The 26,158-nt window shown below is 42.9% G+C and overlaps 1 protein-coding gene across 1 annotated transcript in view; it reads left to right on the forward strand.

The window, feature by feature from the left end:
* Positions 1-26,158, forward strand: part of AK7 (adenylate kinase 7) — a 57,770-nt gene that overhangs the window by 23,471 nt on the left and 8,141 nt on the right. The window contains exons 6-14 of the mRNA XM_058567654.1: positions 4,410-4,490; positions 7,793-7,881; positions 10,643-10,733; positions 11,848-11,925; positions 13,047-13,196; positions 15,780-15,908; positions 17,427-17,556; positions 22,506-22,634; positions 22,727-22,795. Coding sequence (XP_058423637.1) covers positions 4,410-4,490; positions 7,793-7,881; positions 10,643-10,733; positions 11,848-11,925; positions 13,047-13,196; positions 15,780-15,908; positions 17,427-17,556; positions 22,506-22,634; positions 22,727-22,795 — 946 coding nt within the window. The remainder of the gene's footprint in view (positions 1-4,409; positions 4,491-7,792; positions 7,882-10,642; positions 10,734-11,847; positions 11,926-13,046; positions 13,197-15,779; positions 15,909-17,426; positions 17,557-22,505; positions 22,635-22,726; positions 22,796-26,158) is intronic.

The raw sequence follows: 26,158 nt of genomic DNA on the forward strand, positions 1-26,158 counted from the left end.
GGCAAGGTATGGAGAAAGGGCACAGAGCTTCCATGCCCTCGCCAAGTGCCCCACTCTTCCCAAATCTCCACGTGGTCACCAACCAGGAAGCTCTCTGAACCTTCTCCTTTTAGGTTTTTATGGAGGCTTCATTACATAGACATGATTGATTAAATCATTGGCCATTGGTGATTGAACTCAATCTCCACCCCTGCTGCCCTCCCTGAAGGTGAGAGGGGCTGAAAGTTCCAAGCTTCTAATCACATGGTTGGCTCCTCTGGCAACCAGCCCCCATCCTCAGTGGGGTCCAAAAGTCACCTCATTAATGTAATAAAAGACACCTTCATCACCCTCATTGCTCAGGAAATTCCAAGGGTTTTAGGAGCTCCGTGCCAGAAATGGGGATGGAGACCAAATATGTATTTCTTATAAATCACAATACCACAGCTGAGTACCAGTATTATTATTTATCTTGAGTCACTGGCAGCTTTAGGGGTTAACACCGTTTTCTTATATCTTTAGATAAATACAAATGTTCATGGTCTCAGTAACTTGCTAGACTGAATTATCAAAAGTCAATCGAGAATTAATGCCAAAAATTATCAGAAACTTTACAACTTAATAGTTGTTAATGTAGAATAATTTCTGATGCCCAGATAGTTTTCACATTGTGTGGGTTCCACAAGACCCAACTCATAAAAGACATTTGTGCCTGTGAATTATGACACATTGGAATTGCAATTTTATGTTTGTATTTTATTTACACATTGTCTGTTGTTAGAAACAACAGGCCCAAAATGGAGTCAGTTATGCTAAGCCCCACATCACCAAACCGAGACTTGACTTAATTACAGTTTCGGCTCTCCCAGAAATGGAATCTTAAACTGGTCAATCAGCAATCACCTGATCAGCACGAGTTAGGTAATCTGCCTGATAGACCCCTGCCATCCCCTAAAGGAAGTGACCTTGCCACAACCAACACACTTTTTTGTCTAGTATAACTTCCTTGTTCCTGTTCCCTTCTGCCTATGAAAGTCTTCCATTTTGTACAGTTCCTCAGAGCTCCATTCTATCTGCTAGATTGGATGCTGCCTGATTTGAATCAATTTTTGCTCCAGTAAACTGTTAAAATTAAGTTTTAATATGCTTCAGCTTATCTTTTAACACTGTAACCAATCAGATAGTGGTATACTTTAGGGGATTTCTTCTCAAGCAAGTAGAGAATAACCGTTGAAAGGTCTAGTACAAATATCTGTAAACTTGATTAGACTAAAATGTTCAGTATGTGTATCCCCAATTTTGCATTCTTTCTTAACTTTACTACAGAAAAGAAAAATAAATTTCTTCCCCGTAATATAGTGTTTATGGCTCTATAAGATTTCCAAATATGGGATATGATTTCACCAAAATTCAAACAAGCCAGCCAGACTTTGGCCTTCTTTGTTGGACCTTGTCTAGGCTGATGCTAGTATTTTACTCTTCATTAACTATGTAAGTCACAGGAAGAAACTGCTCAGAAAAATTACTGGCTTGGGGCATAGCACTCCAGACTGGCCCATTCTCTAGTCCTCCACTCCACTTCTATAAAAGGGCCCCTGGTCTCCCAGAGAGAGAACAGTCAGCAGACCTCATTCAAGCTATCTTGGTAAGGGCAAAAATTGTATGTATCCATTTAAGTAAAGTGAGAAATATCTGGATCCCAATTTTAGCCAATTTCATTCCCAGTGCCTTTGTCCAAATTGTAGTCTCAGCTCAGAGTAATCCATAAGGGAAAAGATCCAGCACGTACCCAAACACTTACTGACAATTAAAAAGTTTGAACTAGAACCAGTTTCCTCCTTAACTATTTTGTCAGGGAAGGCGAGTGAAGACAGAGCATTTATTACTTTATTGCCCTCCCCTCACCCACAGTTAAAATCTTTGGACTTTATTTTATTCCCCTTGTTTGGTAGCCCCCTCCTCATCTCTCAGCTCCGCTCTCCCACCCCCGTTGCCTTCTAAAACCTCAGCGGGTATCTCATTTCTTCCTGGAAAGCCACTGCATGCCCATCTGGTTGGGCCTTGAGAGGATACGCAGAACCACCTCCAGCTTGAAGTCCTTTCAAATCCCTTTGGGAATCTTCTGTTGTCACTTTACCTAGTACAGTTAGGAAAAGCCAGGGAACTAGATCCCCTTGCCCTTGCCTGGCTCACCACTGGTCCAGATGTAGAAGAATGTGGATCAGTTACAGTGATAGGGTCACTCCTCAAAAACCCCACTTGGTGATCCCAGTTCTCCCATACCATGGGGTTTTCCATCTCTACTTGGGCTCCATCCTCAGTCCATCATCCATCCCTTCAATTTACCAACATCTGACCTTCCAAAATCTGATCATAGTGGTGATGGGGGGGGAGTGTCTTTATTCTACTTTATCTTTGTTCTACTTCTGACACCAGCTACAGTGTTTTAATCGGGTGATGGATTAGGAAGAAGAGGTCAGTCACACACACATGTATTCACAAATCGCTTTCTCAGATAAGATTAAATTCCCAATTTAATTAACCGAAGATAAAAAGTCTATCTGAAGTGGGGTGGCCTGTGGTGGCCTGTGAGTCAAGTGTTTAACGGAACTAGGCAGACCTCTGCTGGTCACTGCACCTTTTATACTTGGACCTCACATCAGACCAGGAGAAATTGTACCAACCATTACACGAGTCTCTCTAGATTTTTAAATTAAACATCGGGGCCGGCCCAGTGGCACAAGCGGTTAAGTGCGTGAGCTCCGCTGCAGTGGCCCGGGGTTCGCCGGTTCGGATCCCGGTTGTGCACCGACGCACTGCTTGGCAAGCCATGCTGTGGCGGCGTCCCATATAAAGTGGAGGAAGATGGGCACCGATGTTAGCCCAGGGCCAGTCTTCCTCAGCAAAAAAAGAGGAGGATTGGCAGACATTAGCACAGGGCTGGTCTCCTCAAAAAAAAATAAAAAAATAAAAATAAATAAATTAAACATCATCAAAGCCATGTGGTTATTAGATTATGAGGGAGGAGGGCATTAAAAGCAGAAGAATCAATGCCCAGGTATCCCTAAGTATTATCTCTGCCTTAAGCTTTTCAACATGCCAAAAAGCCCATTTCCCCACAGTGTAGATGCTAGTACCATGATGACTTTTTTTTTTTTTTTTTTTTGGTGAGAAAGATTAGCCCTGAGCTAAAATCTGTTACCAATCTTCCTCTTTTTGCTTGACGAAGGTTGTTGCTGAGCTAACATCTGTGCCAGTCTTCCTCTATTTTGTATGCGGGATGCCATCACAGCATGGCTTGATGAGCGGTGTGTAGGTCTGTGCCAGGGATCCGAACCCACAAATTCTGGGCCGCCCAAGCAGAGTGCTCCAACTTAACCGCTATGCCACCAGCCTGGCCCCCATGATGACTTCTAAAAATAGTTAAATATTGAGGCAAATTTTCCCAGCCCCTAAATTACTCCTCCCAGATGAAGTGAACACTCCATGTCAATTAAAATACTTGTATTGGGGAGCCGGCCCCGTTGTGTAGTGGTTAAGTGCACGCGCTCCGCTGTTGGTGGCCCGGGTTCGGATCCCGGGCGTGCACTGACGCACAGCTTGTCAGGCCACACTGTGGTGGCGTCCCATATAAAGTGGAGGAAGATGGGCTCGGATGTTAGCTCAGGGCCAGTCTTCCTCAGCAAAATGAGGAGGACTGGCATGGATGTTAGCTCAGGGCTGATCTTCCTCACAAAAAAAAAAGAAAAAAAAATCCTTGTATTGGGGCCAGCCTGGTGGTGCAGCAGTTAAGTGCGCGTGCTCCGCTTTGGCGGCCTGGGGTTCACGGGTTGGGATCCCGGCGCACACCGACACACCACTTGTCGGGCGATGCTGTGGCGCCGTCCCATATAAAGTAGAGGAAGGTGGGCACGAATGTTAGCCCACGGCCAATCTTCCTGAGCAAAAAGAGGAGGTCTGGCATTGGATGTTAGCTCAGGGCTAGTCTTCCTCACAAAAAATTAATTAATTAATTAATTAAATAAAATCCTTGTATTAAGGGCCATTACCAAACTCCTTGGTTTTATGTATGTTTCCCTCCCTTACTGGTAATTAAAGGTCATCGTGGAAGGAGAGATTTTTGTATCTCCCTTTTCCTCTAGGGGCCCAGCGTAGTGCTTAGAGGTATTAAGTCTTCACAAATAATAAACTCTGGCTTTCGTTTAATTAAGGGTCCCAATTAAATTTTAGCAGTGGTCAGAGGCATCCTGAATGTGTGGGTGGTGTTGATTCCCCCTCTTAGGGATTCTATTTCTATCCTAAATAATACCTTAGCAACCTGAAAGGGGTGAGGAGACTTCCTAAAGTGCTCATTTTAACCACTAAAATAATCTGGTTCCATATGATTAATAATATTATATTAAGCTTTTTCCCTGTATTTTATCTAATAGGCCAAAAAATTCGCAACTTATGTAGTTGCTGCCGGACTTCAGTATGGGGTGGAAGGAGGCATCTTACATCCTTTTTTCAAGGTATGACTTCTCAATGACTATGAGGATTTTTTTAAGTGTTTTACAGTAAGGTTATACAACTTGAAGATATTTTTGATTGCTTCTAGATGTGGCTAGGCCAGTAGAACAGCAGAGTTAAGGAAGATATGGATGTAGACCCTAACCACCTATTTTTCTTTCCCAGTATCGGCAACTTGTATTCACCACTCTCAGAATAATAAAAAGATGGATCTCCTTTCATTCCTGAAACAAATGTTGATGGAGTGCCTTTGTAGAGACTGGGAATCCAGTAACATAATGAAGTCCCTGCACTTGTGGACCTTGCATTCCAGAGGGGGAGAGAGGAAGAGCGAGCGATATGATAGATAATACACAAATTAGCCAGCAAACGTAGAGTATTTCAGATGTTGAAAAATAAAGGGGAAAACAACAAAACAGAGAAAGGTAGAAAGAGAGTGCCAGGGCTGGCCCGGTGGCGCAAGCGGTTAAGTGCACTCACTCTGCTGCAGCAGCCCGGGGTTCGCTGGTTCAGATCCCGGGCACGCACCGACGCACTGCTTGGCAAGCCATGCTGTGGCGGCCTCCCATATAAAGTGGAGGAAGATGAGCACAGATGTTAGCCCAGGGCCAGTCTTCCTCAGCAAAAAAAAGAGGAGGATTGGCAGATGTTAGCACAGGGCTGATCTCTTCACACACAAAATAAATAAAATAAATAAATAAATAGATAATGAAAATTTAAAAAAAAAGAAAGAAAGAGAGTGCCAGGGGTAGAGTTGGGAGGTTAAATCTTATATATGGTGGTTGAGGAATGCTTTTCTAATGATGTGACATTTGAACAGAAAGTGAAAGGCAATGAGGGGGCTAGCGCATTTGCTTTCTGGGGAAAGGCAGTGGGAACTGTAAGTACAAAGAACTGAGACAGAAATATGCTGGCTCTGGGAAGGAACAGCAAAAAGACCAACGTGGCTAAAGTACGGGAGTCAAAGAGGTGATGGAAGAGTCAGGTGGAGCCCAGCCTTGCAGCCCATTGGGAGGACTTTGGCTTTATTCTAGTGGGTTGGGACACCATTAGACTATTTTGAGCACAGAAATGGCATAATCTTTCTTAAGTTTTAAAAAGATAACTCTCTTCTGCTGTGTTGAGAATATACTGTAGTGGGGCAAGGGCAGAAACAGGGAGGCTTGTTAGAATGGTAGTGCCTAAGACCTGGGTGGGAATGATGGAGATACTGAAGACTGTTCGGATTTTGGATATATTTTGAAGGTAAAGTCAATGCGATTGGTTCAAAGCTTGGATGTTAGGGTGAGAGAAAGAAAGTAAAGGATGACTTCAAGGATTTTGGTCTAAGTAATTGGAAGTATGGACTTGTCATTTATTGAGGGGGGAAAATGGGGAATGGAACAGGTTAGGGCGTGGTATGCAATGGGAAGTTCAGTTTTAGACATGTTAAGTTTGAGATGGCTGGCATCCAAGTTTAGATATTCAGTAGGGAGTTGGACGTATGAGTTTGGAGATCATAGAGGTGGTCAGGGCAAGAGATGTCATCTTGGGAGCCATCAGCGTATGGGTGGTATTTAAAGCCATAGGACTGGATGACATCACCTAGAGAATAAATATGGAAAAGAGAAGAGGTCTAAGGGCTGATTCTTGGGACACTCCAATATTTGTAGATTATAAGGAGATGGGAGGGAACCAGGAAAAGAGGCTGAGAGTGGGGTGTCCACTGAGGTAAGAGGGAAAACAAGATGAGAGTGTTGAAAAAGCTGAGTGAAGAAAGTGTTTCTAAAAAGGAAGAATGACCAACTGTGTCAAATACTGCAAATAATCAAATCATGTGAGACCTGAGAATTCACCACTGGATTTTTTTGGAACTCAATAGGACAAAAGCCTGATATGAGTAGGTTCAAGAGGGAACAGGAAGAGGGGAAGTAGAGGTGGTGAGAATAGAGAAGTATTTTGAGGAATGTCGCTGTAAGTTGGGGCAGAGAAAGAAGGCAGGAGTTAGAGACGTGTAGTTAAGAGAGGGTTGGTTGGTTTGGATTTTTTAATATAAGAGATATGACAGCTGAAGAGGATAAGCTAAAGAAAGCTCTTTCTCACTCACTGTCCATTCTCAGCTACTCCTTACCTACTGACCACTGAATGTTGACATTCTCCAGCCTCTGCCTTAGTCCCTCTTGTCTTCTCCATCTATACTCTTTTCCTGGGTTGGCCTGTTCACTCCCATGACTGGTCTCACGACTCTCAAACGTAAGTCTCCAGGGAGGCTCTCTCTCTCTCCTTAGTTCTTGCTCTATAGATCCAGCTACCTATGCAGCACCTCAACTTGGATGTCTTGCACAAATCCAGACTGCACCTACAGTCACCTCCAAACCTGCTCCTCTTCCGGGGCCCCATTCAGAAATTGGGACCACCCTCCAGCCAGCCACACCAGGCAGAACCAAGTCCTCCCTCTTTCTCATCCATCACAAAATTCCCAAGTCCTGTAGAACCAGCCTCCTCAATATCTCCCTTCTCTCCAACTCCGCTCCCCCAACTCCCCACCCACAGGCCAGGCTAAACCATCTCTTGCCTGTACAACTGTCATGGCCTCCATCTCCCCATTTAGACTCTTACTTCCCATCATCCTTAACAAGGTGACAAAAGCAAATCTAATGATGTCACTTCACTGCTTAAACCCTTAAATGGGTACCCAGAGTCCAAAATACCTTACAAGATTCAGTGGTCTGCTGTGGCCCCCACCCCTACCTCTTTCACTCTTTAAAAGCAATTTAAATAATCTAGTACATAACAGTTAAACAGTATCCACACTGTCTATTTATTTACTGAGATACTTAGTGAAAGGAAAAGCGAAGGATCTGGACTCTGAAGACCAGAGGTCAAATCCAGACTCAGGGACTCATCAGAAATGTAACCTTCTGTGGGATACTTTATCTACTAAGCGTTTCATCTATAAACTGATGAGAATTACCCCCTGCCAGTGGGGGTAATTTTAAAACTTAATTTAATTCTGGTTTTTCTGAGAATTAAGGACATCATGCATATGAAAGCATTTTCTCTCTATATAGATAACATGCAAATGATGCCTAAAGATAGCTGATGAGGTTATAGATTTCTTGAGAAGTGTTTCAGTCCTAAAGTTACACTTTATTTCTCTTAATAGGATTTGATGGGCAACGAAATGTCATCAGGACTGATTTATAAAGCACCCCCCAGAGGCAATTACTTTGTCAGATAAATAGATCTATGACCCTAGATGTGAGCTATAATAGTCACACACATATAACCGGGGAAAATATGCCTTTGCTTTTTTTTCTTTTAGATGGCTTGGTTGGGCGAGGTCCCTGCATTACCAGTTTTTGGTGATGGAACAAATGTAATTCCAGCAATTCATGTTCTTGATCTAGCAGGGTAAGCATTCTCCCAGAGATGTGACTTTCCTAGAATTAATCGATTAATGTGTTTGTTTATAAGTGAACATTTATCAAGCACTTTCCAAGTGCTGAGACCCTTACATGTATTATTGTATTTATTCTTCACAACCACCCTGTGCAGAAGGTACTGTTATTATCTCCACTTTGCATCTGATGAAATAGTGTCCACCATCTAAAAGCTTCACGCTTCTGATGACAAGTTCCGGTTCATCTTTTAGAAACTTAATCAGCAGAAGAGCATGTCTCCCAATTTTGGAAGAGAAAGAATTTGTTACGTGCATTCGGGGACCTAGTTTCTTATTCCTCTGTCCTAGATGAGATTGATATGTCCAGCCCACCAACTTAAATTCCAGAAAGGAGAGAGCTAACTCTAAATCTGAAGCATTTTTTTGGCAGTTGTAGGTAAAGTTAACACGTTTTCCGCACTCACAGAGTATCCCAACTCTATGCTCCAGACAGGTCCAGAGACCCTTTCTCCTTCTTTGCAGCCGCTGACTCAAACACTAGGTCAAAGAGATGGTTCACTTTATTTGTGGTCACCAGCTCTGCATCTCGGGTTCCAGGGGCTTTATTCTACCACCCCCTCGGCTCATCCCCTGGGAGGGAGCACTGTCAGCACTTCCCTTCCCTGAGATTCTGGTTTCTAGATTACTTCCTCTCATCCATGGTCACTAGTAAATTAGTCACAATCCCAGGCGGATTTACAGATTTACTGGGAAGCAATGAGGCTTAAACTTCAGGCCTCTTCCCCTGCATGGGTCTCTTCCAAGACCCTAAACTTAATTTTTTTTATTTTTCTTAAAGAAGGATCCCCTGAATTGTATAAGCTTCAAACTCCACAGAAAACCTAGATCTGCTCCAGCCAACATTTATAGCAGACATGGGGGACTGAAATGCACCCTTCTTTTCTGCAGAGATTTTACATAATTATGTCATCAGTTTTTAAAGATGTGAAAAAATCTTTCACATTATTAAAACAAAATGCTCAGGGGGCCAGCACCATGGCCTAGCAGTTAAGTTCGGCACGCTCTGCTTCAGCGGCCCAGATTCAGATCCTGGGCACGGACCTACACCACTTGTCAGCGGCCGTGCTGTGGCAGCCACCCACATACAAAATAGAGGAAGATTGGCACAGATGTTAGCTCGGGGCGAATCTTCCTCAGCAAAAACAAAAACAAAAACAAAAAAACCTTAGCACTGGTCCTTAACGTCTTATCTCCAAACAGACAAATTAGAGAGTTCAGTTCTTCCCATAACAGAAGGACTCAGGGCCCCTTTCAGTAGCATTTTTTCCTACAGGTTTCTTTGAAGATTGTCAAATATTTAACAAAGAAAGAAGCTAAAAGATGAAGTGTTCTGAGAAATTAATATGAAATAAATGAGAAATGGACATTTAGATGTGTGCATTTGTTTATTTTCCTTTTGCTGAAAGGGAAGCTAAAATGGAGGGCAAGTCGAGTCATCGTGATAGACTTCCGTTCACTACTGTTTCTCTTTGGAATTCTTTAATTTGTATTCAAATCCCTGCTCTGCCTCTTGCTACCTGTGTGAATTTGGGAAAGTTGCTTAACCTCTCTGTGTCTGATTTTCTTATTTGTAATAACAGTACCTACCTGATAGAGTGGTTGTGACGATTTAATAGGGTAACACCTGCAAAGCCCTTAGCACAGTCCCCACACAGAGTTAAGCACTCAGAAATGTTGGCAATCGTTATTAATCCACAGTAGGAAATCTCAGGCCCAGTCCCTGTACCAGTCCTTTAAGAGAGCCACAGCTTCTCTGAATCTGCGTCTTACTTTGTGAAACACCTATCCCAAAGCACTGTTGTGAGACTTAAATGAGCCTCTGGGTGGACAGACTTCATAAACTTGATAAATAAATGACAAGCAACAGGATATACTGGAGTATATGAGGAAGCCATCTGTTTTAAAACTAATTGGGTCTGACCCTGTTTTTCCGAAAGGGCCTGACGTGGCCTGTTGAGCATGCATTGTACATCTGCTTTAAACATTTACTATATCCCAAAGACAAGAATGATGCCCCTAAAGATAGGGATATAACCTCCCCCATATCAGCACTTCCTTTAAGATAAGCATCTCTCCCTAAACTATGGATTAATTACTGACCTGCTGTGCTCACCTTGTGACCACTCACCTTGTGACCACTGACCTGCTGTGTTCACTGATCTGCTCTGCCAGCAAAGCAATCTCGTGACTATTGTAAAAGGGACATTCCTGTCACATGTGATGTGTGCTCTTTGTTCCAAGACAGTATATAACCACTCTGTCCACCCTACTTCTTTGGTGCGCTTTGTTCCTTGGGGAAGGAAGGCCCCAGGCTGGTCCTCAGATCTGGCTCATAATAAACTCGCCTCAATTTTGATTATAGATTGATTATGGATTATTTGTGTCGACAAACTGAAGTCCTGTCGGAGGTCAGGTTTTCTTGGTGTATACTAGACGAATCCGGAGCCAGATCGATCTGGCTTCAAATCCTGGTCCTTCTATTTTCCCAATAACTCTTCCGCCCAAGAAATGTCACTTAACTCAGGACCAGCTTCCCCATCTGTAGAGTGCGGCTCGTCCTCCCCACCCTGACCTTGTTGGAGACGGAGTGAGATAATTTCCTAAAGCACCACAGACCGGGCCTGGCCCACGGGGGTGCTGCTCAGGGAGTTCACTTTACCACCGCTCTTTTGCTTTTTCCCTCCGGTGATGATTTTCCCTGTTGGTCTGCAGAGTGATACAAAACATAATAGACCACGTGCCAAAGCTTCGTTACCTGGTTGCTGTGGACGAGTCTGTTCATACCCTGGAAGACTTTGTCAAGGTACAGCCATTTCAACCCATGCTTGATGGCATTTCTTAAATCGTTTTACTCCCCAAACTATAGTTATGGAATCAGGGTTGCTAACAAGACCAGGGACTCCTAAAACAGAATATCCTTAAAACCAAACTCACTATCTGCATTTGCAGGGTATGTGTTGGGAAATTACAACCAAAACGGCCTTCCTCCAGTGTATGCACAGAGGGGAACAGGAAAGGCCACTGTAGGGCTCAGACACACTGGGATCCTGAAATGTGTCTGTGGAACTTTCCCCCACAGTATTGATATGGTCAGGTTTGCCAGACCTACTGGTGGCTTCCAGGAACTCTAGCCCTGTGAGGGCTCCCTCTCCAGTCCGGGCTGCCTGGCTAGAGCCACCTGTCACTTCTAGCCCAGCTAGCCCTGTGAGTGCGGCCCTCTCTTGCCCTTCCCCTGGCCACTCCCACTCATCTTTAAGATTCAGCTCAGATATCTTCCTCTGCACCCTCCTGCCTCCTTCCCACCTCCCGCACAGGCAGGGGCCTCTCTTCTGTACTCCCAGCATCCCCTTTACTGAGCTGCAAACATTACATGTCTGTGTACATGCATCTGTCTCCCTTTTCAGACTGGGAGCTCCTAGAGGGCAGGGGTCAGGCATTACTCATCTCCATCTCCAGGCCCTGGCATGTAGCAGTGATTGTTAAATATGTGTGGAATAAATAAACCAATGAATACCCTCAGTACACTCCTCTCTGCTTTGCAAATTTTCTTTTGTATTCAGTTATGTTTACATTCATTTCAGGGGCCGGCCCAGTGGCGCAGTGGTTAAGTGCGCCCACTCCACTACAGCGGCCCAGGGTTCGCAGGTGTGCATCCCGGGCGTGCACCAACGCACTGCTTGTCAGGCCATGCTGTGGCGGCATTCCATATAAAGTAGAGGAAGATGGGCGTGGATGTTAGCCCAGGGCCAGTCTTCCTCAGCAAAAAAAAAGAGGAACATTGGCATCAGATGTTACCTCAGGGCTGATCTTCCTCACCAAAAAAATATATATAAAAAATAAAAACTACATTCATTTGAGAAGTTTTATATTAAAATCTTACAGGTAAACCCAATAATCTTTCTCTTTTTCTCTAACAGTGCATCAGTAAAAATAGTGGCCCTGGGAGAATCCAGAAAATACCCAAAGAAAATGCTTTCCTAACCAAGGACTTAACAGTTAGTATATATTAGAGATTCTTTTCTTCTGCTGTTTTCCTAAATGTATTCTTGAGGGATTTGGAGTCGGAATACCTGGCTTCAAGTTCACCTTCAGCTCCTCCTGCAGAACTAGACATGCTACCCTCAAGCAACTTACTCTTCTCTTCTGCGAGCCTGAGTGTGTTTTCTTTTCTGAAAAGCCCTCAGAGGTCCTGGTTGAAAATGTATCTGAAAGCTGTTTGATATGTAAAATGCTATACAAACACTGGGCGTTATTCTCTTTGCCCTCTTTCTAAGATTCAAACAGGAGGTTGAGATTCTGATGCCATTACAACAAAAACCAATAGTTTTAGACATGCAGTGCGCTCTTCGAGCTTGCTTTCGGATAGAATTCTTTTTAGGAATAAATTACATCAAGACACTGCATTTGCAAATGTTTCTGAAAGGACTGATATCACTGGTTGCCTTTGAGGAGCAGAACTGGTGGGTGGTATGGGGGTCAAAGGGAGCGTTTTCCTCTATACTTTTTGTTCTTTTGGATTTTGAACCACGAGATTGCACTATTCAAAAAGTAGACACAGGGGCCGGCCCGTTGGCGCAAGCTGTTAAGTGCGCGCGCTCAGCTTCAGCGGCCCGGGGTTCGCAGGTTCGGATCCGGGCGCGCACTGATGCACTGCCTGTCAAAGCCATACTGTGGCGGCGTCCCATATAAAGTGGAGGAAGATGGGCACGGATGTTAGCTCAGGGCCAACCTTCCTCACGGCAAAAAAAAGAAAAAGAGGAGGATTGGCATCGGATGTTAGTTCAGGGCTGATCTTCCTCACAAAAAGTAGATACAATTGAAATTTTTTATAAAGAAATCCATGCTTGGACTTCCAGTATCTTCCCACTCTTTGAGCTGCATGTCTAATGACCAGAGCCAGGATGTCGCCTCATGACAGAACAGGTATAGGGAGAGTTTAGTAGTGTCACAACGTATCACAGTAGGCGCTCGATCAATGCTTAGTGCTGGATTAATTGACTTTCATGTTTTGTGAAGATATATTTTTTTTCGTTAATAGCTGCAGTGATTTTGGTCTGTTATAACTGTAAAAATGAAGGAAAAAAAGACAAATCTCTAATATTCCTTTATCTCTTAGCAACAGTGTCTTGACCATTTACTGGTCAACTTGAGAATGGAAGCGTTCTTTGTGAAGGAGAATTTTAACATTCGATGGGTTGCCCAAACAGGATTTGTGGAGAATATCAACAATATCCTCAAAGAGTACAAGCAAAGCAGAGGATTATTGGTAACTATAACCTTTTCCTGTTTAAGCTTCTGATTTAAACAAAGTAAATGAAACTTTTAGTATAATTACACCAATGAAAAAACTTTCGTTTTCAAATGTCCAAGTTTCTAGATTCAAGTTCTTTTTCAAATTTGACCCATTTGTCCAGATCTAACAATCTACATGTATGTTATGTTAATACTTGTCAATCAAATACAGTCATGTGCCACATAATGACATCATAGTCAATGATGGACCACATATACAACGGTGGTCCCATAAGATTAGTACCATCTAGCCTAGGTGTGTAGCGGGCTATGCCATCTAGGTTTGTGTAAGTACACTCTATGATGTTCGCACAACAATGAGATCGCCTAATGATGCATTTCTCAGAACATATCCCTGTTGTTAAGCGACACATGACTGTATTAAAAATTTTAAAGTTAACATAGATAATAACTGTTATGCTTGACACAAATTGAATATGATAGTAAGCTCAATCACAACTTTTCAAGGTAGGAAGGCTCAGAAAAATGTGACCTTAGCCTTCAAGGTCACACAGCTAGTCAGGGGTTCAAACTACCTAGGATGCAACCTTAACAAGAATGGCCTAACTGCAGAGCCTCTATAGCCCCTGTCTGAAATCAGGTGAATGCACACTTTCCCGGAGCTTTGGATTTACCCCAGGAAAGCATTCCTAAGATGGAAGTGGATAACACATGAGAACTGAAGAGTAGCATATGAGTTACAGATGCCATCATAAATATAGTTACCATTGTGCATGGGAATACTCCATACACGCAAGTACAGTGTCACCATTGTATCCTAAGAACCATATTCTCCTGAAAAACATGCCTTGTTAAGAATAAGTAGAAGATGTACCACTTAGCAAAAGAAAGAATGACCCCTAAGCATCTGAGATACCCATGGTGGCTGTCCTGGGAGACTACCCTAAGGCACACACCACCCCAACTCAAGAGGTAGACTAGTGTTGTCCCCTAGGGGCCACTATACAACAAGCCACAGCTAGAGTGGAGATAAGACAAGACACCTTAAAGAGACCGTATGGTTCCTGATTAGCAGGACTGGACAGAACACGATAGAAGGAAAAAGGAAAGAATAAGCATATCTAAAAATTAAACAGAGTCTATCCATCCCTTGGGGCATTGGTCAGCATAGCAGCATAGAACAGAAAACAGTACTGAGGGCAATGTAGACAGTGCCACACCAGTGACATCCAAAAAGATGGAGTCTCAAGCACAGGGCTTCCACGATCCCAGTTCCTTTAGCAAAGCAAAGATGTCCCTGCTGCAGAGAAAGATGCATCAAGCCGCCTTGACCCCATGCCACTACACAGTGCATTCATCTAACTCTCCTTGTTCTGATCAAAGTTCATCAACAACCCTCCATGCCTGTCTGCCCTGAGGGGGTAAATGTCCCGGGCAGGTGCACTTGGAGTGTTCTGAGTTCAGTGGCAGTCATCCTTCTCATTATAAATGAATCAACTGTCATTTTGGTTCTGTACCTGGATAAGGTGAGCCTATCCCCGGAGACAGATCCGCCTTTGGTGTGTGGATGGAACGAGGCACGTGAACCTGCTTGGTTGACAGCTGGACCTCAGGCCTTGGTGAATGCACCAAGCCCACCTGGGAGCCCAGCCCTGCCCATCCAGACCCAGCTCCAGAGTTGCTTTCCCAACACTGCTCCCTCCACTGCCTGCCATCTTGGGGGTTCCCATCACCCTGAAAATGCCTGTCCTTAATCAGTCATATTCACCACCTCTGTAATGTCCCTGCCTATTTGCTTCACAGCCTTGGTGTCCTCGTCTGACAAATGGTAGTAACAATATGATAGCCAACTTCATGGATGAAATTATATAATCTTTAAGCATATGGCACTCTGCCAGTGGAAGTTCTCTTCATCGGCGTGATTTTTTTTTTAATTTTTTAAACTTTAAATTTTAAAATTTGCCTTGCAAAATACTGGACCTCAGTTTCACAACTGTTTGGACCATTTTGAAAGAAATGACTGTTTGTTACTGATATTTTTATTTCTGTTAGAAATAAACATTGACTCACTGGTTATGAATGTGAACGAGCTTCTTTAACATTCAAGCATTTTTTTCAGCAGAAGAAAGTGTGGTATTTTTAAAATGAGTGTTTTTAAAAACTGGAATAAATTAACTATGTTAAAAAGGAAAGTACAATTGAAGACTGAGTCCAGTCTGGAAACAATATTCACGAGGCAATAAATTAAGCACCCTCTATATCGGACCAAAAATTCTCCGGTTCGTTTGTTATCTTTACAGAAGTAACACAATAACTGTGAAACTGGTAGCATGTAATGCTCTAGTACTGCTTTTTGGTACTTTGGAGGTATTCCTGAGCCCATCTTCTTGAGTCTTGTATGCCCCCATGCCCGGGTCAGTGCACGTAGTAGATGCTCATTAAAAACCTGGAGGAGTGACTCTGGAGTCTTGATGGAGGAGCGGGAGTTACCCTGCAGGATTGGAGACTTTCAAAAAAGCACACCCCAACACAAAAAACACTGCCTGGCTGCAGACGGTTCAGAGCTTGCCACATGAGCTTTATTCTGTTCTTTCAGCCCATCAAGATTTGCATTCTCGGGCCTCCTGCTGTGGGAAAATCCAGCATTGCCGAGGCATTGTCCAAGTACTACAAACTGCCCCACATTAAATTGAAGGACGTCATTTCCGAAGCCATAGCAAAACTGGTAACACTGTTAACTACGTTACTGGGAATTTTTCTATTTGAAAAATGCTTTTCTTCGTCTTGTAAGAAGCCTATAATTTTGCACGGCATCCTACAAAGAGATTTGTCATTTTAATTGGATTTTATTGTTGGCCCCAGTTATGAAAACAGAATCCCACAGGGCTTTCCTCTGTGAGATGGAAGCATCTTTCCGGCTTGCCCTTGAAATTTAGTCTTGTCTCCAGCTGTTGCTCAAAATATGTATCATATTCTCTCTGTCAATTGGAACATTTTGAGGGTTTTTTTAAATTCTCAATGTATGTGTCTCAGGGTATTATCAGGCTGTTTATTAACCGCTTTTTTTAAAAAAAAAAAAAGATTTTATTTTCTTAGAGCAGTTTTAGGTTTACTGCAAAATTGAGAGGAAGGTTCAGAGATTTTCCGTGCATCCCCTACCCCTCCCACACACAGACTCCCCCATTATCAACATCCCCCACCAGAGTGGGCCATTACAGTCATGCTTGGTATTAACAACATTTCTGTCAACAATGGGCCACATATACAACTATACAACGATGGTCCATATAGCCTAGGTGTGTAGTAGACTGTACTGTCTAGGTTTGTGTAAGTACACTCTATGGTGTTTGCTCAACGATGAAATCGCCTAATGATGCATTTCTCAGAATGTATCCCCGTCGTTAAGTGACATATGACTGTAGTTACAATTGATGAACCCACAGACACGTCATTATCACCCAAAGTCTGTAGTTTACATTAGGGTTCACTCTTGGTGTTGTACATCCTATGGGTTTGGACAAATATATAATGACACGTAACCACCATTATAGTATCATACGGAGTAGTTTCATTGCCCTAAAAATCCTCTGTGGTCTGTCTTCCCTTCCTCTCCTCAGTTAGTTGCTTTTTATCATTTTATTGGGAATGGTGGATACTGACCTACATTTCCATAAGTGAGCACTAAAAGTCTTGATTTCTACAAAATGTGTTTCCTTCAAGTAAGATACTACCGGATACCTAGAAAAGTGTTGATTCTTAAGCAGTTCTAGCATTAGCACAGAAATAGATTATTTTCCTAAAACAGAGAAAGAAAACCCTCGAGGCTCTCATCCATCTTTTTTTTTTTGTGAGGAAGATCAGCCCTGAGCTAACATCCATGCCAATCCTCCTCTTTTTGCTGAGGAAGACTGGCCCTGGGCTAACATCTGTGCCTATCTTCCTCCACTTTATATTGGACACCGCCACAGCATGGCCTGACAAGCAGTGCGTCAGTGCGCGCCCGGATCCGAACCTGGGCCGCCAGCAGCGGAGCGTGTGCACTTAACCGCTACGCCATGGGGCCGGCCCCGGCTCTCATGGTTCTTTGTAGATACTCGCATCCTGACAACTTTTGCACAACGCCCGTCGTTGAGTGCATTGCGTATTTGGGTACCAGGCTTTTCCTGGATCCCTTGCCAGATGATTTGTGAGTAGCAAATCAGTGCAGAGCATCCTCCAATTTGAATATCCCTGTGGTATGTAGGAGGCGATTGTCACACCTAAGGCTGGAGGGGAAGAAGAAGAGGAAGGTGAAGAGGAGGAGGAAGAAGAGAATGTGGAAGATGCACAGGACCTCTTAGACAGCATCAGGGAAAGCATGGAGCAGAACTCAGGTAACGCACACACGGCACAGGGCTGTGCTGGTCTTGTTAATAGGGGTGTTTTTTTTTTTTCCTCGTTATGAAAGACTACTTGTTTGCTATGGAAAGTAAAGTACAGAAATTATAACAACCACAAAGAAGTTTCATTCATAATCTCATCCCCCAGGAAAAAAATCACCCTTAACATTTTGGTGACTATCTGACCATAGCATGGGAAAGAACTACCTAAGTTAAAAAAAAAAAATCAAATGTGTAGTCACAAATATTTTATAAGCATCAGATATCATTAATTAAAAGGCAAAAGAAAAACTAGGAAAAAATATTTGCCACCAATATGACAGAGTTAATATCCTTAATATATAAAATGCTCAGGCAAACTAATAGAAAATCACTAAATCCTAAATACAAAAAAAAATAAATGAACAACATGGACCCATAATTCATGCAGGAAGAAATACAAATAAATGGAAAAATAGTCTTAGTCACTTGGTAATTTAAACCAGGTTTTTGAACAAAGTAATCACAGTAAAGTGTCACTTTAAACTCAAACTCTGCACTCATTCTTTCCCCACCCTTGGATGGAATTTCGGGCAGGTCCCACTGCGACTTTTAGATAATAAGAAAGTAGCCTCTTGTTGATTCATGCTTTAAGAAGTCCATTCCAATCAAATAATCACAAACAGGGTTTTGAACTGAGATGGGAACTCGAAGGGAGCTTGCTACCCAGCAGGAAAACAGTCAGTAGCAGTCATTCGAAAAATAAAACCATTTCGTTTTTATAGTTAGACAGTTGAGATCCCCCATCAAACTGGTTGTACTAGGATCGTCTATAGACCAGTCCAATGTGAGCGATAGCTTGGACTCTTATCCAGTAGAGTTTCACCCCTGGCGGCGCCCTGAAGCACGTTTGGTTTCTTTCCTCTTACTTACTCCTCCCATCTTGCTGGTGGCTGTTTCTGATCCTCCAGGGTTGGGCTGGGGCAAGTGGGGATTGGGGGGAAGGACAGAGGTGTAAACTGGCCCTGGGGGACTGATGGGATGGCATCTGTGCTTGCTGCTCCTTCCTGGTGTTGTGCTTCTGTGGGCCCCTCACAGACCCACCCGCTGAGGACCACCCACTGCCTTCCCCTGAGGCTCCGCTCTGGACTGCCCTCTCCATCTCTGTCTTCTGGCACTCCACCCTTTTGTCCCTTCAAGTGGTCCCCTTCCCAGCTACTCATCTTCAAGGACTCCACTCCCTCCGTGCTTTCCTCTGAAGTCCAGGTTTCCCGTCTACCTCCTTTCCCCGGGCCACTCCAATCTAGTTTTTGGGGGTGGAGAAAATGGTTTTGTACCATACACTGAGTGTCCACTTAAGCCAGCTGATTATCTGAGTCCTGGTTTCAGCTTTGGTCTGGGCTTGGCCATGAGGAAATGGCATTTAGAATCCCAGAGAGATTTCCCAGAGGAAAAGGAAGGTATATAAAAAACATAAATTAATACTTTGAGCTATAACACTGCATCTTCCTTACCCAGGACACATTTCGGGGTCACTCTCCAGGCTTTAGAGTCTAGCAGAGTCCTGGCTCCCACCATTTGGGGGAGAAGAAAAAAACCCCAAGATACAACATTCCATTGTGAGAACACCTGTGGAGGGAAATCTGGCAAGGCCACATTGAGGGGTGGGGGTTGGGACTTTTAGGAATCTACAGGCGAGGGCCGTGTATGCATACATTTTAAGCCTGAGGAATAAAGCCAGAAACAATGCGCTGGGGGCAGGGAACCGCCCTTAGGGGAGAGGCAAGGCAAGAACATCTATTATTCAGACTAAAGGGAGGAGACAAACACTGGACAATGCTTATTGGCAAAGACTTATAGAGCAAGGACCCAAAAGTCTTATCCAGGGACCTCTTGTAACAGGACAGTGTGAAGTGCTGACAGGGCTCTCCCATGCCCAGGGAGGTGACCACACAGAACAAGAATTATAGTAGAGACAGTACCGAGTTAAGAACAGTCACCGCAGCGCCCAAGCTCAGGAAAGGCCTGCCCTTGGCAGGGGACTTGTTCTTTCCCCAGATGCAGGAGAGGCCAGCCTGGGTCAGCAGCCTCTGTCTAGAGAGGCGCTGGGAGGGAGCAGAGGAAGTGGTCTTTGGGGGACCAGAGAGTCTTCAGAACAGCAAGCATCCCTTCCTCTCCCCTCTCCCAGTTGGTATGCCCACCCATCCACTTCCTACAAGATTAGAATAGTTCATTCAATCCCCTTTAACCTTAGGAAGGTATTTTTTATCTTCCAAAAATCCTTCCTCTTCATATTTACCTGAAACTAGCCCATGGACCTTGATTGTGTTTGGATAAAACAAGATCCTTGAACCCACTGCACGGACCTACAATGAAATTTCACAGCATGAGGACACGGGTTAGCTCACTTTTCCCTCACATGACCCAGCTTGTTATTATGTGATTCCAATGATTCCAGCAAGAGAAGTTGCACAATCTCACAGTGAGGCACCTCCGTGTCCTACCCATAGGTCTTCTCCCATAAGCCCCTGACAGTGCGGCCGAAACAAGCGTGGTTAAACCACAGAGCATACTAGCTATAGATTCTTTTTGCTCACTTTATATATTTCAAAAGTGCTGTGGAGTTATTGAATCTAGTTGGTGGGATTGCAGGTGATGATTAAAATAGTCTTTCAACTCGTCTGTGAGTTTGAAAATAAAAAGTTGGTGGGAAAAACATCTGCAAATGTATCCACTTCATAGTGTCCATACTGTGCACGGATTATTTTAAAACTTTGGTTGGAGCTATTTTTAAACCATGTTTTAGTAATTGTGAATGTGGGTTAATATTAGCGTTGTAAACATTTCTGGTATTTGAAAGATAGACTTAAAAAAAAGCAGCAACAGCAGTGTGGTGTTTTAAAGGCTACCCAGTGGGGCTGTGTTCATTCATTTTAAAGAAGCAATGACGGTCCGCTTCCCCAGAGCTCATCAATGGCTCAGGTCACGGGTGTATCTCTAGGAGGTCACAGTTCTCCAGAGAAAGGCACTTGGGCTTGGTCCTTTGTGTACTCACAGTCCATAATTATCATAAACCGCTGCTGGGGGTCCCTTCTTGCATACTGAACACTTATATTCTGAAGCAAACAGAAATGAATAGCAAAATTCACTGCCTGAAATAAACTAAGGGATGCGTTGGAGGGGACCGAAGCTAGATTTCTGAGTATGTGCCTTTGCCTTACCAACGGAGCCTTTGAAAATTGAAAACAGACTGCTTAAATAGAACTTGTCTTTGAGTATTAGTGAATCCTTTGACAATTTTTTTTGGCCTTATTTCTTTGCACTATTGAGAATCCTACTGGGAAGTAATGTCAAATCATTTCAAGGAATTTTATTAAGTTAAACAATACCTTTGATTATTTTTTTCGACTGCCATATTTAAATTTCTGAAAGACAATTATTTTCTGAATCAATTACTGCCTTATAATTTCATGTGGCAATGAAAGGTAGAAGAAAGCAGAGGTGTTTTAATTAGATCATTTTAGGGGCCAGCCCCACGCCGTATGGGTTAAGTGCTCGCGCTCAGCAGCTGGCAGCCCAGGTTCGGATCCCGGGCGCGCACCGACGCAGCGCTTGTCAGGCCATGCTGTGGCGGCGTCCCACATAAAGTGGAGGAAGATCGGCACAGATGTTAGCTCAGGGCCGGTCTTCCTCAGCAAAAAGAGGAGGATTGGCATGGATGTTAGCTCAGGGCTAATCTTCCTCACACACACACACACACAGACTATTTTATTGTCATTAATAGAGTGATAGGAAAAAAGGCCAAAAATGATTTATTTTATATGTAGACCCGCTGATAAACTAAAAGTTTATCATACCCTAGAAAGAGCTTTGGAGATCAACTTCTCAAACTTGCAAAACTTACATTATTTTAATGTGTACACTAAGCAATGTAAGGGCAGGGCTGTGTCTTAGAAATGATAGCTGTTCAGTAATTACGATGGAATGATAAATGAATATTGTGTTGAAGCTGCATCATATCGTCCTTTAACCACTGTGCCAGTTTTAGAACAAACTCCCCTCCTCAACCACCCCAAGCAATTTCAGGAACCTAGCGTCCAGGGCTCGAGAGGGAACTGTCCAGTGGGCCAAGGTTGGAAATGCAGACTGGAAAAGTCACGGAGCGGGGAGGGGGCACGTTCTTTTCCACAGCTTTAAAGGGAACAGTATCTTTAAGGGTCTGATCAAGTTTCATTTTATTCAAATGCAGCAAATATTTCTTGAGCACCTACTATTAATAAGTCGTGTGTTAGCAACATGCATAAATACTATGTCACTTAACTCTCATAACAGAAGCGTTTATTACTATATGTTAAGGTTATAGAGGCATAATAGCAAAACAGAATCAAGACAACCCCACTGGTAAGTGGGAAGACTCTGGATTTCTCCACTTGTTCCTCATTCAACTTAACCCAAAAGTTGTGACCACAGAAGAACATTCTGGAAGTGCACATAAAAGCATTCACTCCTGCTCTTTCTTGTAGACAAGCTCATTGGGGTTCTCCTACTCTATTGTGCATTAGAATTCATGTCCAGTGTTCAAAATACAAAACCACATATTTTTAACTCTAAGGGAAAAATAAGAGATTTTCCATAGTAACTTTGACTACACAACAATTTTGGAGATGACTTTAGAATGTAACCCCTACTGGGGCCGGCCCCGTGGCTTGACGGTTAAGTGCGTGCGCTGTGCTGCTGGCAGCCCGGGTTCAGATCCCAGGCGTGCACCGACGCACCGCTTCTCCGGCCATGCTCAGGCCGCGTCCCACATGCAGCAACTAGAAGGATGTGCAGCTGTGACATACAACTATCTACTGGGGCTTTGGGGGGAAAATAAATAAATAAATAAAATCTTGAAAAAAGAAAAGAACGTAACCCCTACGTAAAATGTGATTCCACAGTAATATTTTTTTTCCTTTTATTAGGCCAAGTAGATGATCAATATATAATTAAATTTATAAAAGAAAAGCTGAAATCTATGCCTTGTAGGAATCAAGGTTACATTTTAGACGGATTCCCAAAGACATACGACCAAGCCAAAGACCTGTTCAATCGTGAGTTCGAGTCACAATATTTTAACTTGTTGCTGAGCGATCCATAGTAATAACATACAATAAACATGCTGATGTATATTTTGTTTTGTTAGAAGAAGATGAGGAGGAGGAAGAAGAGGTCAAAGGCAAAATGTTTCCCTTTGATAAACTAATCATACCTGGTAAGTTTAAACTATTTCTCCAAGGTCGTATTTAAAGGAATGCCATTTGATATCTCTTCTTTACCCGAACCATCTTTTTGATGTTAATAAAGTGGATCTCTTCTTTTAGGAAAAAAGTAAAAGGATACACTTAAACACAAACTTCCAAACTAGAGAATGTATTGGGGGTAAATGTCAGGGATATTAAAGCTCTGAAATGGACAGAAGCCCCCTTGAGAATGTTCATTTCTGCTGCCGCCGCCTGTAATAAAGCAAAACGTAGCCGACCTGTTCAGGCCCTGACTTCTGGCTCAGTTGGCAAGACTACCAGGGACCAGACCACCGCTGTTCCCTCCTGCTCTGTTTTAGGTGCTAGCAACGTCCTCATCTTTGCCAGGAGACCTTCAGAATTCAGAATCGAGACAGGGCAGGTAAAAAGCTCTTCCGTTCAATGCTAACTCCACAGCAAATTTATTCTATCACATATTTACACAGGTTTCACAATGTTCTCTTGAAAGTGAAGCAAAAACAACTTATTCCATGAAAAAGGATATACTGAGTACCTAGCAGGCATTTCTTGTGACCTTGCCATGAACTTGAAAAGTTTTTTTTTTAATCAATTTGCATGAGGTGTAATCGTAGGAAATAATTTTTGGTCATATGGTGAAGACAAGAACAGCTGTTTTCGGCAACTTAGCACAAGGCTGTAACTCAGAAGGGCCTGCTCACTTGTGTCAAAGTCACCAAGGAAGTCAGTTCGTGGCTGTAATCCTCTCCTCCTCTTGGTCCAGCCACAGCTTTTGACGAAGCTTCTGGAAGCACTGAGACCACCAGAAAGCAGTGATCCTCAGGGATGGATATTTATTGTTTGTCTGAGGGCTTTGAAACTTGTGGCAGGAGCATGAAATGCCAAAGGGATGGGTTGTTTCAGATTTCCCATCAATTTATGTATCAGCCTCAGAAAAAGTTAAAAAGTGAAGTCGATTACTCTAAATTATCAGGTCTGTCCAGTTTATGAGAGTTTATCACTTCTGCACAATATTCATTCTTTGCAAACGTCATCATAAATCCTCTTGGATAAAATTTAGCTTAACTAATCATTTGTTATGTGCCCAGCACAACACGAGATATGAGCTCATTGAATTTTCCACAATCCTGGAAGGCAGGAATTACTCCCACGTTTACCTGATCCAGAAGCTAAAGCCCAGAGGCTTATCCAAGTCCACTTCACTGGTAAACGGGAGGGCTTAAATTCAAACTTGGGTTTTCTCACTCCACTGCCTCCAAAAACAGAATTAATGAAACCCCTCCATGAGATGAGGAAATGGAGACACAGAAGTAAAATGATGAATGGTCCTTAATCATGGTCCACTGGGCTGCCCTCTCTCTGTTGGACACAGTCCAAACATGTGTAAGATGTAATATACTTGGAATCTTTAGTCTGTTCTCAGTAAATTGCCCTCTTTCCAGAAATTGTTGTTATTTTCTATCTTCCTCAAAGAAATTAGAGCATTGTCTCTTTTGTACCCCAGGACTTTAATTTATGGAGGTGACTGAGTGATGACACAAGAGGTTAATGCCATTGAAAGAAGAATTTATTACTCACATTTCCCCAGAGGAGGGGGCATGCCACACCATGCAGGGCTGCATGGGGAAGCACCAGGCTTGGTCAGGAGATAGGGAAGTCCAGAACACAGCCTTTATTGGGGTTTCCATGGGAAAGGCAAGGCAGGGCAGAGGAAACAGCTTTTTTAGAGAACTGGCTAGTGTGAGTAATTCCAGTGGACTTTGGCTTCTAATTGGCCTGGTACCTGGCCCTGGGATGATTTAAGGTAAGGGAAACATTGGCTTGGTGTGTGAGTTATATAAAGGGGATGGTTGACTCGCCTATGAGAGGCATGCTTCCAGTATCAAGTTGTTTACTATCTTTAGGTATTAGCTAGCCCTGGGAGGGGCAGTCTCTCCTTGGGTCTGTAAGGACCCCCCAAGATGTAGAAACATCATTAGATACAGAAAATAATAAACATGATTAATATAAGCATCCATGCTTGATTTGAGTGATGAAACACTTGAATCTATGGTAATCCAGTCCTAGGTGGTATTAGCTCTCATTGATAAATTAGTACATTTTTCCACTGTTGTTAGCCTATATCCAGCTTGATTCTTTTCAGATCTCCTAGTTGAAGGAGACAAGTTTAAAGTTGTACCTACCTGATGAATACGGAAATTTTGTTAAAACATGGATTTTCACATAACTCCAGATAGCCAAATACAGTGACCTCCTTGTTATGTACAATCTTACCAGGCAGAAATCTATTACTTGCTATCCACAGTTAGCCAGCACAAGGGCAGTAGACCTTCTGAATAATTATCTCAAGATACTGCAAAATCCTGAAGTTTTCTCTGAATCATTAAAGAGAAAAGACTTTAAAAAAATACCATGTAGTGGGAAATATATTTTATCATATTAAAATTCCTTGAAAATTGGAAGCCAAGTATATCACTTATTATTCACAATATTTGATTAACTGGAATTTTCCATCCCCCAATCACTGGAAAAAAAAGATACAGTATTATATTTTGAAATTCTTAGATTATTAACAGAATTATTCAGTTTTTATCTAGATGTCTGACATCATGAAGCTTAAATAGATTCAATTTCCAGTGAATTTATTGACATAATTTCAATTTAAGTACTATACCAGCATTTGAGAGTGCAAATGTCTAACTTCCTTTCCAAGATATAGCTACTCATGAAAATCAAGTGGTCAAAGATGAGCATCTAAATTAAACTAAAATACGTAGAATAGTGGTAGTGTATCAGACTTTGGTTATGAATTTATAGGTTATTCCATAAGCTCTGTCCTCAGCCTTTGTTTTCTCTGTTAACACACAAAGCAGATGATGTTCACATGTGTTCCACATGCCCCATGTGCATACCCTGCTCTGGGCTCTGCCGGGTTCGCTTTCTTTTCTCATCCACTCAAGAAGGCTTATTAGAATGCAGTTAAGCGAGAATGGCATTATTATGTGGCAAACCAATACAATTTTAGAATAAAAATTAAATCATTCGCAACTTTTGCCAGGCTCTTATAATTTCTTTGTGTGTGTGTGTGAGGAAGATCAGCCCTGTGCTAACATCTGCCAATCCTCCTCTTTTTTTTTGCTGAGGAAGACTGGCCCTGGGCTAACATCCATGCCCATCTTCCTCCACTTTATATGGGAGGGCACCACAGCATGGCTTAGCCAAGCAGTGCATCGGTGCACGCCCGGGATCCGAACCTGCAAACCCTGGGCCGCTGCAGCAGAGCACGCACACTTAACTGCTTGCACCACTGGCCCGGCCCCTGCCAGGCTCTTATAGATAGCAAGTTATTTGTGAGA

The sequence above is a fragment of the Diceros bicornis genome, chromosome 24 (genome assembly GCF_020826845.1).
Source record: "Diceros bicornis minor isolate mBicDic1 chromosome 24, mDicBic1.mat.cur, whole genome shotgun sequence".
Lineage (NCBI taxonomy): Eukaryota > Metazoa > Chordata > Mammalia > Perissodactyla > Rhinocerotidae > Diceros > Diceros bicornis.